This window comes from Euprymna scolopes, chromosome 12 (assembly GCF_053919585.1).
Source record: "Euprymna scolopes isolate OS-2025 chromosome 12, ASM5391958v1, whole genome shotgun sequence".
Classification (NCBI taxonomy): domain Eukaryota; kingdom Metazoa; phylum Mollusca; class Cephalopoda; order Sepiida; family Sepiolidae; genus Euprymna; species Euprymna scolopes.
The window spans coordinates 9,011,413-9,027,594 of NC_136493.1; the positions used below are offsets into that span (position 1 = coordinate 9,011,413).

A 16,182-nucleotide genomic window follows, 5' to 3' on the forward strand; every position below is an offset into this window, starting at 1 on the left:
AAAATTCTGACTAAAAAATATCAGGGAAACCAATGTCAACAGTAGAAAGTTCATATCCATACAATATGACAATTATTAGAATCATTGTTCTGTTAGAAATTGTCTCCCCTTGGGTTGGTTATTTGATGTTGCGATGTCAATCCCAGAAAGAAAAACGAACGTTGAACAGGAGTTGCGTTAATGTCTGTGTTGCGAGTGAGACACATGCTTCATTAAGATGAGCTGATAATACCTAATTTAATTTTAAGTATTTTGTATCAGATTAAAGAATGATTTTTTTTAGCAATTCAGACTCTTTAATTCATTGTTCTGAGGGAGGTAACTCTATTTTACTACAGTAGTTAAAAAAAATTCTTAGTTACTTGAATGTTTTAAGGAAAATTACAATATTGTTGCATTTTACATTTGTGTTATTAAATTTTATAAAATTTTGTTAAATTAACTAAAATAATTGAAAGAAAATTTTTTCTTACAATTTTTAGTAAAATAGTTAACTCCCTTAAAATAATGAGTTAAGACTATATTATTGTCAGACATGAAGACCTACAGTAGGCAAATGACACAAAAGCAATAAGGTACCCCGGTTATTACACTGACCACTACATCATATGCTCTTCCTTTAAGTTTGATATTATGCCAATATACCGCAGAAGAAAAACCCTATGTAAAAAGAAGTTGAACATCGCACTCTGAAAGATAAAAAAAAAATTGAGGGAACTGGAAGAAATGGCCGCAGCCTTAAGGATATGCATGGAAAAAGAAGAATCCTGACAAAATGTAGCGCTGAGCAAAGCAACTTTCGAGTCAGCTGCAGAGGTACTTGTCTATACCATAAGACCAAATGCTGACTGGTTCAATGAGAATGACCATGAAATCAAAAGAACATCGATGAAAGAAATCATGTACTGAAATGCAAGCTAAGCAACCCGACCACAGCTAACAAAGAGAAATGAAACTAAGCAAGATCTCAGCTCTGGTCTGAGGACGAAGACCAAAGAACTGATCATGTTATTATTCACAGATAATACTGCCCTGGTGGTGCATGAAGAAAAATACACATACATCAAGTCTGTTGCCAAGGTCGCTGGAAAGATGGTGGGATCCTTCTACCGCTCTAGAAGATATCTCACTACTGATGCAATTCTCTATCTATATAAAAGCAAAGTACGTCCAAGGATGGAATACTGTTGCCATATCTGGGCAGGAGCTGCTAAAAACAGCCTATCATGCCTTGACAGAGTACAAAATAGACTTCGTGGTTTAGTGGGGGATGCCCTTTTCTCTACCCTGCAACCTCTCTCCCATAGAAGAGACGTTGCGAGCCTATCTTTCTTTTATCGTTATTTTCATGGCAGGTGCTCGTCTGAACTCCAATCTCTGTTCCTCCCTCGCCAATCTTTTACGAAAAACACCCGTCTAGCTGAATCCACTGTGAAAAATTTCCCCCACTCTATATCTGTGCCTAAATCAAAACGTGGATTCCATGAACATTCTTAGAACTGCACGCCTGTGGAACTCTGTTCTGTCTGCCTGCTTCCCACCGGACTACAACTTGGATGTCTTCAAGTCCAATGTTAACAAATTCCTAATCAACCGCCCCCTTAAGTAAACACTTCATCAAATCTCCACACTAACGTAATGTACTTGCAATAACCCTTATCCCTGAGTGGCTTCCGGGCCTTGATAAGTGGTGATCACTGTAAAAAACATACAGAGGATGGTAAACTGCTCCTCACATACTGCACAAACATCAGACTGCAGATTAACATGAGAAAAACTGAATTGATGTACCAGCCAGCACCTGATAAGTTGTACCTATGTAAGCCATCCATTAAGCTAAATGACAAAGAATTAAAAGTGGTTTCAACATTTAAATACCTGGGAAGCATGATCAGGAACAACAACCGCATTGACAATGAAGTCAGCTGGTGAATTCAAAATGCGATAATGCACGAATGTTCACATATGAAGGGCTCCAAGAAATGGATTAATATTTCAGCGCGGTAACATAGATGCACAAGTACCCAATACAATTTCCTGTACATCAGCAAGTTTACTAAATTCTAATCATTTGTTTTGAAAAAAAAAAAAAAAAAAAAAAATACTCAAAATAAACTTGATTTACTAAAACGTTTTTTTTTTCCCTTACATAAGAAGCAGCACGGCTGACAATGGTGCCATTATCTCTTGGTGTTGGAGCTCTAATGTAGAATGTCTTTCCACAGGTAGAACATGCAAAGCAGCTGGGATTGTGTCTGCTGGGCTGCAACCGCTCTTATATTCTCAATTACTATCTTCCCTTTGTGTAAACTGCTGTATCAATTCCGTTGATCACTTTGGGATATCAATGCCTATTTCCTTTAGGTGGTGTGTGACAACTATTACTTTGGACCAGAATTTTTGCCCATCCACTAGCTCTCCATTGAGGAGCTTTTTCGGGATTCAGTCATCCGCCATTCTTACATGACAAGTCCAACGCAGTTGCGTGGTTGCAAGCACTGCTTCTATGTTTTCCATATGTGCTCTTTTTAGGACTTCAACTTTCGCAAAAATCATTCCACTTGATTTTCATTATTCTATTGAAGTGGCATTGTTGCACTGCCTCCAGCTTTTTAATGTGGTCTCAATATAAGATGTAGGTTTGTACATCTTACATTGTATGGCCAGCCTGATGCCCTTTTTTGACCATAGATGCTTATCCAGTTTACCAAAGGGAGCATGTGCATAAAACCAAACTACATTACATGCTTATCTGCTACTCAATTATTCTCATTCACTCATCTTGAATATTGTTATAGAGATTCAGACGTTTTGACTGATGTGAAATTTTTAACCTTTAAAATGGAAATATAGAGGTATAAATATCTGGAGAATAGAATTCAGAGTATCCCCAGGGTTTACCACAGGATAGCTGAGGTAAATCTGAGGACAAACATAAAAAAATAATCATGACAATAACAAGATGAAGAGACCTGTTTGAATGTCTAATATGTAAAGCAAAGTTAGTCTTATGTTCTAAAATCTTTGATTCAAACCATGTTTTGTCCAAACGTAGATCCACAGCACAATGGATAAATGTGCTAAGTTTCTCAAAGAGATGCTGCACATCTATTTTTACTGTATCATTTTCATGACAAATGTTCGACTGAGCTCCAATCTTTGGTCCCCACCCCCTGCAAAACTTCATAAGCACACGTCTAGCTACATCCACTGCTCTAAATCTATGCTAAAATTCCATGAACAAAGCTTTCCTAGAACTGCTTTCCAGTTACTTACAATATTAAAATACAATGTAAACAAATTCTTGTTGAGTCATCACCAGAAATACCACTTCTCACCACAACTGATCATTATTCTTGAGTAGGCTTCAGGTCTTGATAAGTGGTGATTCCCTTGTAAAAAAAAAAAATAAATAAAGTAAAAATTTAAAAGCTGATGCATCAACTTTCACTCAAGAGTGGTTTCCCTTTACTCATGTAACAATTCACAAGTTATAAAATCTTTGTCAAAGCTGATCATCTTGATGTCGATTTCATCAACAGCCATCTGCAACAATCCTTCAAAATTAGCTAACTGGATCAGATACTGCTTCGGTAACTTTATAGATTCTTTTGATTCCATGGAAACCGGCATTCAGTCATCTGTCCATAGTATATTTGGAAAATTAATTGTTTAGCCTCCTTCTGGGCTTTGTGTGTGTCTACATTTCCTTCCAGATAAACATCCTTATCAATAAATCTTTAATTCACCAACTCCTTTATTTCTGCTTTTTGTTTGGGCAGACTTCTCATTAAACCGTAATTGATATTCTCTAATAGATTCAGAGGTGTATATCTTATTAGTGACAGCAGATTGAGATTTTAAAATTACCAGTTGACCGAGAACTTCACTGAGAGAACATGTCTTAAATTAAATACCATTTATATCTCATCAAGGTTGTTCACAAGACACTTATTAGAACGATGTGGCACAATAAGATTGAGCTGCTAAACCTATTTAAACATCGATAGAAAAAAAAAAAAAAAGGACAAAACGGTTTATAAATTAAATGAAAAATGGAATCCCTGCAGCTCAGCAAATGGTGAAGTTTGATGAGAGAGAGAGAGAGCGAGAGAGAGAGAAGTATTTTAGTTGGTTGCAAATGTGACACGGCCAAAACTGGACATATAAGTGTTTTTTTTTTTTTTTTTTTTTTTTTTTTACATGGAAGTTACCACTTATCAAGGCCTGGAATCCACTCAGGGATACGGGTTATTGCATGTACAGTAATCAATGAGACAATATCGCTAGTAATGGAGATCTGATAAAGTGTCTTCCTTAAGGAGGCAATTAATCAGGAACTTGTTTATGTTGGACTTGAGACATCAAGTTGTAGTCAGGTGGGAAACCGGAAGAGAGTTGCATAGGCGTGCATCTACGTTAGGCACGGATAAAGAGTGGTAAAAATTACTGACAGTGGTTTCAACTAGATGGGTGTTTTTTCGTGAAAGATTGGGGAGGGGCACCAGAGATTGGAGCTCAGCCGAGCACTTCCCATGGAAATAACGTCTCCTGTCTGTGGCTGCATTTCTTTGCAGTTTTCCTATCACTTTCATAATAGCAGGCACTATCATAAACAGAAACTTGCCACTTGGTTTTATTTTAAGTTATCTGATGACAGCAACATTGAAGGCTTTCAATGATACCTTTAAATTGTGTTATATAATCATTCAGCCAAAGATGTATAAGAAATTAACTTTGTCCAGAATCTATTTTGCATCGAGCAGTTTAAACAATCCTAAATTCAAAATCTGATTGCAAGGATTTAAGATTGTAAAAATACTAATAATTTTTTTTTTCTTCAACATTTAATAAGTACTAGACTACCCTTGATCTGTTGGATCAGTATATATGGGGGAGGTGGGGGGGAATTAAAAAAAATGTGTGCTTGCATGTACAATGGACACCACTTTTTACATAAAAAATTACATTGCTTAATATCCGGAAAACTACTTATTTGTGGAAAATTCAGATATGCTGAAAACGAATAATTTTAAAAGGAAAATGTTAAGGTGGAAACCAAGTAAAAATTTACCCGTATTTGTTTTGTTTAAAACGATTTTAACTTCCAATGAAAAATACAAATAAAATAATTGTAAATATTTAATTTGGGATGTAAAAAAATAAAAATATGTACAATTTCTTTATTTTATTTTTAAGTTCTAAATTTTTATCATTAGTTTTAATCATGCACATGGGTAAGAAAATATTTTTTAAAAATGTAAATTTAGTTTTCTTTTTTACATTAGAACAAAATTTGCTGCTTTGTTAGTTTGAAAACGATTCCAACTTACAATGAAAATCATTTTTAAAATTTGGGATGCTAAAAACAATTTTTATTATTTTCGGTTTTAAAAATTGGATGTTATGTGTTGACAGTTAAGTAGTTTTTTTTTGGTTTTTTTTTTAAATACATTTTTAACAACTGGGCAAGCTGATCTGAGTAATTTTAAGCTTAGAAGACTAAGTCGTAAACGTTTGTTTTGTTTGAAAACGATCTCAACTTGCAATGAAAAATACAAATAAATTTGTAAGATGCTAATAGAAAAACGCAAAAGGGATTTACAGTTTTATTTGAAATGCAAAAAAATTTGATAAAGAAAAATTTCATGGGTTTCCTTTTATTTACTAGCACATTTGTAGAATTTTTACGACCGGATGGAAGGTTTCAATGCTTAAGCAAGAGTATTCGAGTTTTAAAATATAATAGATGGATTGCTTTCAATTTGTCAAATATATGGAGATTTTCTGCATTCTCTAGTGGCCATAAACTGGACCTTAATCACGAATAAATGAAAACCCCAGGTTTTTCAGATTGGTTGAAACACTTCCATTAACATTTGTTAGTCAACCAAAGTTTGAGTTTTGGAAGGTTATCTCCAATTTAATTCTACATTTACAAAGCCAGATTGATAATTATAGATGCACTATGCTTTGGCAATATGTCACAAGTTGAAACCCTGTCAACATTTTTGGTACGTCAACGTTTTTAAACATTTGATCTCAATTTAAACGTTTTAATTTTCACCCAGTTCAGCAATGTGTTTTAAATAATTCATAGTCAATCAGAAGGAGTTTTATTTTTTAATATTTAACACGTCATCAAATCTAAGGCCTGTCTAAAAACATGCTATTGCCTCAAAGTCAATTAGTTTCTTTGGATAGTTTTATATAACACTAGAAGAATAATTTCACGAGTTACAGCTTTGTGCATAAATTTTATAAACATTAAATCACAAAATATTTGTTCATTTAGGCCATTTAATAGATTTTCAAGGATTGTAATTTTTTTTAAATGCCTCTGAAAAGCTAATTGATTCTACAGTTAATAAAATTGTGATTGCCTAATCAAATTCTTTTTTTTTTAAATTAAACAAAATTACAAACCACTAGTGACATAATTGCTTTTAAAGAGAAGGATTCAAATACACAAGCACATGGGTTTCAGTCTATTAAAATACATCCATGAAAGACGAATATGCAATGTGAAATCTGACCAAACCCAACATATCAGGATTTACTAACAGCACTACATTTACTAAACATAAGAATAAATCAATTACACACTAGTATGGCCATGCAGAATGTCCATTCTCCTGGAGAAATTATTGCAAAGGATAGAAGTCATAAATTGCAGTAAGGTTTGTAAATCAAACAGCTTAGCAGCAAATGATTGGACAGGATAGCAGAGTGAAATTTGGGAACTGCTGACCCCTGAACAGCAAGAAGTGAAGAATAAGAAAATGTTTAAGTCCTGAACAAGAGAAAAGAGATTAAATGAAGATTTTATTAATTCAGTTAAATGAGATTACCCCAAACGTGCTGTTAAGAATGTTCTTTCACGTTACCAATGAGGTTTTAACATCAGTGACAAGGTTTTCAAATACAAGAAGGCTGCTAATGTTTTCCTGATTCACCCAGCAGAATTTGGGTACTATGACTGCAAAAATACAATCAAAACCCAATCACATTTCTGATTGAATAGAAGACAAACTGAGAACAAATTAAACTGACCAACATTAAGCGAGCACAACTTCAAAAGGACAACATTGTCTCAATCAACTATTTCATGCCTCATGAACATGTGATTATAACCACATATGTACGTATGTAAAATGCATATGCTTGAAACTATTTGTGTGTTGTTCGTTTATGGTACACTTTCAAACATACACAATTTCATCCATTCACTTTCAAGTATTTTGACATTGCCTGAAGAAAACTAATTTTGACACTTCTACACTATTAAAATGAAATTTTGGAAATCGTAAAACTGAATTTCACATGAAAACAATGGTATCTACGTATTCCTTGTATTTTTAAGATGATTATATCTGAAAATTTACGAAAATTGATGAAGTAGAAATTTACTTATTAAAGCAAACAGAAAATAAAATTGCAAGAAAACAATTGTATTTCAATATGTAAGACACAGGAGAGTTCAAAAGGGAGGTAATTTTCTGTTTTGAATTATTTTATAAAACAAGATGGGTGCAATTTTTCACATGCTAACATGATTAAAGTTTTTTTTTTGTTTTTTAAAGTAATGTTCAGGTAATTTTGACTGCATAATTTGCAAGCTAATACTGTAATTTACTAGAATTTTTTTTTTTTTAGATCCGAAAACTCATTTATCGGCTACATTTTATTCTAATTTTAATAGCGTAGAAGCGCATTAATTTTTGTTAGGCGTTTTTTTTTCTTTTTCCAGAAATATTTATATAAATTTTCCTAATTTTTTTTCATTAATGACCTTTGTCTGGTGCTGATCTGATTTAGAAAATCAGAATGCATTTTTAAAAGAATTTAAATAATTGTATATTCTAAGATAAAGTAGAAATTTAAAAAATTCTAATATGAAACTGCATTCTCTTTCATACAAAGCATAACTTAATTTGTCAAGTTTCAAAGTTTCATAAACTAGTATAATATTAACATGAAATTGTTAAGTTGTGACATTATTATCTAAAGTTAGAAAAAAGTTATACACTTAAAACCTTGTATAAAATGGGTTGGCAAATAACTACCTTTCCTTCTTTCAGTAAAAAAAAAAAAAAAAAAAGCCCAAATATCTTTCAACTTTAATAATCTTTATCGTAACATTCTAATGCTAATGTAGAACATCTAAATGTTTTGTTTCCATTTTGACAAGAAATAGAGGAAAACCTGTGCAAAAGAGAATATACTAGCATTTTTTTTAATAGAAGAGATGACAAAATATACATGCAGATTTATTAGTGGTGTGATAACTGATTATACACGACAAATGCACATGCCCACAACAAAAGCCTTAAGTATTTCTTTTTTCTTTTATTCAAATTTCATCAATAACATCTCAAGTTGGGAAATGAGAGGGACAGTTATTTTTAAATCTTTATTTGCATTAAAATAAGAAAAAAAGGAGAAGGGTGAGGAGCATCTTCTGAATCACTGAAACTGCAGAGTAGTACAACTGGTGGCCGGAAATTTTTCTTTTGTAGCTTCGACATCTGGAGAATGTTTTGAGTAAATCCGTTCATGATAATCATGGAAAGGGTACGCAAAACTTCATAGATAATAAAACACCATAACTTACCTTGCTAGGATGACTTAAATTTTGCTGGTTGATTTTTTTTATTTTTCTTTTTTAAATAGCTATACCTTCAAAGAAGTACCTGATAGTTTCCCCATTCAGATGAATTCTTTCCATTTTTATGTATTGAGGTTGGGCTTCAATTGAAATTTGGTTAGAAAGAAGTTTCTTTATATTTCAATTCTACCAAGTAGCGAGTGGGTAAGAGAGAGAGAGAGAGAGAAAAAAAAAGAAAGAGGGAGGAAACAAAATATTGAAATGAATGATGAATGTTTGACGTTTGCACTTTTTTTTTTTTTTAAATCATTTAAAAATTACTAAAGGTTAAACTTATTTAGAATTAGCATGCAGTTAACAAACATCAAAATTCTACATTTATAATTACTTCTCCAAAATTTAAAAATGAGATCTGCAACAGCCAGAACTTCAAATAGATTTGAATAATTGCTAAATTAAGATTAGAAATGACAGGAAATCTAACTAATCACTTCTGTTGCACTTAAACTTGCCAAGTAAATGCCAAAGTGGCATTGATGTATTCGGTTTTCATGGGTACAATGACAAAGGCAAACTCTAGAGTGATGCATCTTCAATAAGATTTTACGTCTTCAGCAAAAAGTTTCATACACTGTACTTGCTGCTGCAAAAAGATTACAGGCAATAAAATTTTACAGACAATAAAGAATCTACACAGTTGCATTTTTTTTTTTAATGAAAACTAACTTTAAGACTAAGATTACTAAGTTGGAAATTGATAGAAAACATTTGAAAAATATCCTTTAGTTGAAATAAAATGAAGTATAAAACAAATTATCTGGGTTTCGATGATAGTAATTTTATATTCAAGGTCTCTCCAACAAGCATGTAACACTGATGTGTTGATCTGAAGAAAAACTTCAACTCTAGTATTCTTGTTCTTTTGATCAGTTGAAACTTAAGGCACACAAAAAGAGAAAAACTCCAGGTCACCTCAATCACTTTACTGTTGAACATTTGAGTCAGGTCATTTCAGAAATTCAGAGACTTGCATGGTAAATATTGATGAGGAACAAAAAAAAAAAAAAAAAAAAAAAAAAAAAGTTTACATTTTTTTATGCTGGCTTTTTAGAGTTTGCAATTTACAAACTTGTTGTTTACCAAACTTGTGGAATTTAAGCAGTATACACACACGTACATTAACCCCTCCCCTGGACAGTTTTCTGAAATGCCATAAAAAAAAAAATCTGACACGCCACCAAATGTAATTGGTTTAATGAGGAGACAGTTTTATATGGGGGAAAAAAATTGCTATTAAAATGCTAAGAATGACCAATATCAGTATATGAAAAATATTCTAAGAAAAACTTATCAGGTTAAATGCCATGTGTTATAGAAAAAAATCTAAGCTAGTGTTTTTAGTAAATAGAACAAGAATATTTCTAAGATAAAAAATATTTAGTAAAATATTTGCATATTAAAGTTCTTAAGTTTTAGCGAATTGTTGGCATGTAGCATTGATGATTGACAACTATTTTAGCTTAAATTCTTTTTACACTTTTGTAAAGAAAATCAAAAAGATCACTTGCTAAAAAGAAAGCCAAAATAGCTTTTTAAAATTCATGAACAGATTTTACAATTACGAATTTTTGCATGTTGGCAAGCTTTCACCATTAAATAATGAAATATTACCATTTATTTTTTCTTATTCGAAAGGTAATTTGTGGAATGATAAATTTACAAAGAAATTGCTTAAAAGACAGTTCAAGTCAAGCAAAATGATCTTTCAGTCAAGTTGTCGTCAATTTGTCGGTGAGGGGTCAAATAAAGGAAAACAGGAATAAAAATGTTACCCGTTCATTCCAATTGGTCTTGCGGCTTCTTTACACTCTGCTAAAGACTCTTCTATGTTCGCATATCAAACCCATATTTCACATTCCCTGCTCTCTCTCTTAAGCCACCGATTTATCTTCAATTTTTTTTCTCATTTTCTTAGCTTCCACGATTTTCATTCAGCCTATTCCGATTTGCCTTCATTCTTTCTTCAATCCCCATTTGATTTCTGAGTTCTTTCTTCACCAGCCCATTTCATTTCTTTCTTCAATACCTTTATACAATACAAGAATAAGTAGTGTTAATATGTTGGACAGCTCTGCAGGCTCGTAATTAGCCTGGATTCAGAGATTACAAAACAACAATATAAAAACAGGTATTCCCAATGTCTTTATTGAAGTTGTGAACAGTGTAGTCAAATAAAAAAGCACAGATAACTACTGCTACAAGATGTTCAGTTTTTTTACTAGAAAAAAAGGGAAAGTAAACATGAGAAGTTGTGGATGATTCAGTTTTTTTTTTTTTTTTGTATTCTTTAAATTGGCTTGAGAAATCTTGACAGGCACAAATGAATGACTACACCATTACTATGTACATTAATTGAAGAACTGCAGTTTTACTGTAGGCTCATCTCAATAGTGACCTGAGGAAAAAAGGGAAACAAAAGAATCATGTAATAACTCTGCAGCAACACAGCTAAAGAGAAGAATTTGGCTAAGCCAACAAACTTGAATTCAATTCACACAAATGGAATGAATGCAACAATTCTGAGATCCAAGGTTTATTTGAAAATATCTTGAAAATTAAAAGCCACTGCCCAGATATTGTGCATATATGTGTGTATGTATGTATGTTTATGGAAGTTTTTTGAAGTGGTTATAGAAAAAGAAAAACCCGTTATTTAATACATATTAGTGATGGGATGATTCTGATAAATTTAGCAATTCTGTTCTAAATTCACAATTCTGATTATTCTTTTAAATGTTTGAATATTTTTAGATTTTATCCCCCCCCAAATTATTGTAAAACCTCAGTGTAATGTGAGCATATTTTTGCTCACAAATATAGAGATATTTTTAAAGCAGATTTGTATTAGTTCATTAATAATTGAAAAAATATTTTAATTTTATTGAATTTGGGAAAATTCAGCAACTTTGGAATAAATATCAAAAATAGATTTTAGGACCAGTAAAACGATAATGAAAATGATAATGAAAAAGATAGCATTGTTTTTAAATTCTCTAAATAACTTTATGAAATGTTAATCTACTCAAAAATTTAGGTGGGGGGTCTTAGCTCCCATTTAAAGCTATATACACCTCAAAATATTTCACCCCAAAATAAGAACATGCAACTTTTTTTTTTTTCAAATATAAATTAGGATCATGTTAATGTTCCTAACCAAACTGTTAGTATAAAGTAATAAAAAACATGACTTCTCACTACTTACCAACTGTGGGTGGTAATACGAAAATTAAATTTACTGCTTAGCAGACTTAGGGTTAATGCTATAAAATTTAGTTAATAGCCTCAGAATGGGGGAGATCATTTTAACTAATTACTCTAAATTCTGAAATTTTTTTCAGTGTGTTCACACACAATTGCCTAAAAAAATAAAATCATTTTCGTGAGTGTGTGTTGTTAGAGGGGTACTTTTAAATGCAGACTTTTTTTTTTTTTTAAATTTGACAAATTTCTAAAAGTTTTCTCCATGTATTGTATCCAAGATTTTGATAAACTCTGCAAGATTTTCATCTATATTTTTTGTTGTGCCATTTGCACTTAAATTTAGTAAAACTAGTTTTTAGAGAATTTTAGCAATCAAATTTTTAAATTCGCCATAAATTTAAAAGGAATTTAATTTCAAAAGAAAATAAGTATAAGATTTAAAAAATTTTAAACTGAGAAAAATAAATACAATGCATGGTTTAGTCACTGTTTATATATTCTCTGAAATAAAGATCAGAGTGGCACTAGGGAAGAAAGCGTCTTATACTAAACTGTGCATTCAGTGATCATGTTTAACAAATAGGTACCAAAAGAAATTTGAACATTTCAAAAGGCTTGAAAAAAAAAAAAAAAAAAAAAAAAACAACAATTTAATTTGTTTAACTTAATTTTTTTTTTTTTGGGGGGGGGGGGGGGGGGGGAGAGATTAAAAAAAATCCTAACCTGCTGTTTTATAATGGCCTTATATTATAAATAAACAATCTTGTAATAAATAATTGATCATTTTATTATCGTAAAGAAAAAAATAAAAATTGTTTTTTGGAATCAGAAATATTTTTCAGATTCCCAATTGTCGCAACACTTTATTCATGCACATGTTACTTTCATAGTCGCCAACAGATGATGGATACAACAATAATAAGTAAACGAAGGATTGTGCAATCTTCAACTCAATCTCTTCTGAAACAACATTGCTATTGTTAAAGACTTAAAACAATGCTAGAATAAACAAAGACTGATGCAGGGTTCATACAGATATTTTATGTCCATTTTTAAAGACTTTTTAAAGCAAAATTTGAGGTTTGTTTTATAATCCACAGCAATTCAAAGAACAAATATTACCATAGCCCATAAAAGTTACTTTGTAATCTACATGCATAATTTTTTGGTGTTTTAAAAGTAGTTTTAAATGCTTTTCATCTCAAATATGAACTTTTTACAGCTTTTAAATTTCCAACCTAAACAGCTGTCATTTGGGAAGAGAAAGAAATTCGCTATTGGAGAGTCCTGTCCACGCAAGGAACAATTGTTATGAAGCTATTTTGTGATAAGGGGACGTAACTCTTGTATCAATAATACTATGCAATTTCAGAACGATGTATTTTGAATTTTTTAATAAACACAAATTTTTACTGTACATAAAGAATACAATTTTCAGGGCCTTTTCAAGGTAAAAAATAAGGCCTTTTCAAGGCAAAAGTAAAATTTCAAGGACTGTGCAAATCCTGTGATGTTATTTTAGTTTTCCTTCTAGATTAGTTGCCCAAGTGAAGCTCAAGAGCTTAGACTACCTTACTATTTACCCATAGCTGGAAGGAGGATATATGGATTTTTAACTTTTCCAAGAGAATTAATTAGTAAAAATGACCCAACAATCGAACTTGAACGCTATACACAAGAGTCCTTTTGATGATATATCATAGAAAAACTGCTGGAGTACACTTATTACATTTTAAATACGAAGTTTAAAAAAAAAAAAAAAAAAACTCCTCAGAACTTAATTGTTATATCCAAATGTATATATCTAGAAAATATTAGCATGCTGCAAAAAATTTACAAAAGCAAGAGTACTATTATTCTTCATACAAAAAGCCTTAATCTGTCTATCTTTGCACCTATGGTTGTTTTTAATACACAATAGATTTTAGCAAAGGTACGCGTAATTGCATATTTTCCTGGAAGTCCTAGATCAATTTTTTAAGTTTATGATAACTGCACTCATTGGTTACTTCTGGCCACTAATGAGACTGAAATATTTTATTTACCCTGCAAACTGACAAATATTGAAAATTATATTTTTTAATAGGAATAATAAAATAAAATCTTAGTTTCTATTTGAAATTCCCTCATTTTACTAGTCAATCAGAACCATTTATTTTACTCTTGTGGCACAAAGTCATTCCATCTATGTGAATAAGGACAATTAATCTACAAGCGAATAGATTTTTTTTTGAAAAATATAGACTAGACTTTTTGTTAAAAAATGGGGAATTTTTAGCTAATTAACTTAGGAGTACTTTATACAAAATTAATGGTTAAATTAGTAATTTTTGCGTTAACTACTAATTCTTATCAAACTGTATATGGAATAGTTACCATAATACTTAGTTCACTACACCTAATAAAGGTGCATGATAAATTTAAGCCAAATTGTTCCAGTAGTTTCTGAGAAAAAGTGGAAATATAAAGCAGAGAGAGAGAGTTAAAATAAAGCATAAAGTGCATGATTGGAAAGAAAATGATCAATTAAATCCTACCAAATTGTAATGCATAGTTACTTAAAAAAATAAATGTAAGAATATCCAGCATTAGAGGCTTAATCCCACCTACCAGATTCTTAAAAATCTTGTATAATTTGTGTCTAATATCTATTGTTAAAATTTCATGCGAATGATAAATATTTGAAAAGTGGTTGTGGGGTCAATTTTATGAAACCTTAGAACTGAGAACTACACAAATATTGAAACCCAGATTAAATATCATAAAAAATACAAATTCAGTTTTCAACCACTGAAAATTGATATATAGACACATCTTAGATCTGTATCATAGTGAAGATAAAAACGGACAAAAAACATTTCCCCGATAGTATATTGCTATCTTATATACACGGACAAAGATAAGAAAAATGAGAATTGAGGAGCAATAGAAATGAGTGTGGAAGAGAAAGAAAAGGGTTGGAATTAAATGTATGCATATGGGAACTATTAAACTAGATATCAAGGGGAAGGAAGTTTGTAAAATCTAATTAGGATAGAATTTAGGCAATTTAAAGAAAAAAAATTCTCGGATCATACGATTCAATTTAGCGATAGTCGCAGCTTCAGCGAGATATATGCAGTTGTCTAATCATGGTTGAAATTTTATGAGCAACAAAAACGAGCACACAATGGACAGTAGAATATACAAATACAAGCTATTAATTTACTATTCTAGCCATGAGGAGATTATCTCTAGTTTAACTATCACATCAATACCATTCTAGTTGTATTTGTCTGAATGAAAAGAAATCAAATGTCTGTCAAAGGAAATACCAGTCTACCTGGTTATTTTTCTCATTTATATGCTCTTTGCTACAATTTGATACTAGAAATATAAACTTGTAAAATCCACAATATTAATGCTAAATATATTTTTAATATCTAGTCTTAATAATTTAAATGTGAGGATTTTTTTTGGGGGGGGGGGGGGGGGGGGGGGGGAAATCCTCATTTTACAAAAAGCTGATCTTAAAATTAAAAACATGACAACTGGTTATTATTTAGATAAATGCACCCGGCCAGAAAGATCTGGTGAAATTACTGAACTAAAATTTGAAATGATATTAAAGAGAACTCAAATTTTCCTAATTGTGCAGAACCATTTAGAAAATCTAATAACGAAACACACAGCAAGAGGGTAGACTTACTTCAGCTGTAGTGCCACAATAAAATGGGGAAAAGAATATATACATGAATTTTACTCACGTGGAGAATAAGATCTGGAACGTGATCGCGAATATCGACTGCTACTACGTCGATAATAGGGGGAAGGAGAACGTTTGCTTCTGCCTTCTCTGTAATAAAAGAAAAAGAAAATTCTGTCAAAGTTTATGTAGTAATCTTTTTTGCCTTCAATGGAATATCAAATCGTTCAAAACATTAAGATTAACAGATTTGGAAGAAAATGGTATATTTAATTTAGGATATTAATGTAAAGTGAAATAGAAAATAAATTTATCAAAGATTCCATAACTTACGATGTTGGCTTTCCAAGATAAATTCCAGGAGTTGGAGTATGGGCCCTCTCAGTTATTGAATAATCGACCCGAATACGCCTACCATCAACTTCTATGCCATTACATCTGTCTTTAGCCTGTAAAAGAGAAAAATGTTAATTTGATAAAATATAAAGTAAAGTAAAATTAAAAAAAAAAATTTTTTTTTTTTTTTTTCAAATTCTACAATCTACACAGGTTTTAAAACCTGATTGGAAGGATTGATAATTTCACATGATTTTGTAGTTTTCAATACTTTTCAAATGATTCAAGTATA

At 31.4% G+C, this 16,182-nt stretch overlaps 2 protein-coding genes across 11 annotated transcripts in view; both read right to left on the bottom strand.

Annotated features, from left to right (window-relative positions):
- LOC145291167 (uncharacterized) overlaps positions 1-10,577 on the bottom strand; it is a 31,711-nt gene extending 21,134 nt beyond the window's left edge. Inside the window, exon 1 of the mRNA XM_080136706.1 lies at positions 10,441-10,577. The gene's annotated coding sequence lies outside the window, so the exon portion shown is untranslated. The remainder of the gene's footprint in view (positions 1-10,440) is intronic.
- The window catches only part of LOC145291165 (transformer-2 protein homolog beta-like), a 31,971-nt gene continuing 26,022 nt past the window's right edge, over positions 10,234-16,182 (bottom strand). For 6 of the 10 annotated variants that reach the window (XM_080136704.1, XM_080136703.1, XM_080136700.1 and 3 more), the window contains 3 exons: positions 15,888-16,003; positions 15,616-15,704; positions 10,234-10,694 (listed from right to left, as the gene is read on the bottom strand). In XM_080136704.1, the coding sequence (XP_079992830.1) occupies positions 10,663-10,694; positions 15,616-15,704; positions 15,888-16,003 (237 nt within the window). In that variant the 3' untranslated portion in view covers positions 10,234-10,662. Of the gene's footprint in view, positions 10,695-10,787; positions 11,064-15,615; positions 15,705-15,887; positions 16,004-16,182 lie in introns of those variants that run through there. The other 4 variants (XM_080136705.1, XM_080136702.1, XM_080136699.1 and 1 more) reach the window with 1 other exon arrangement.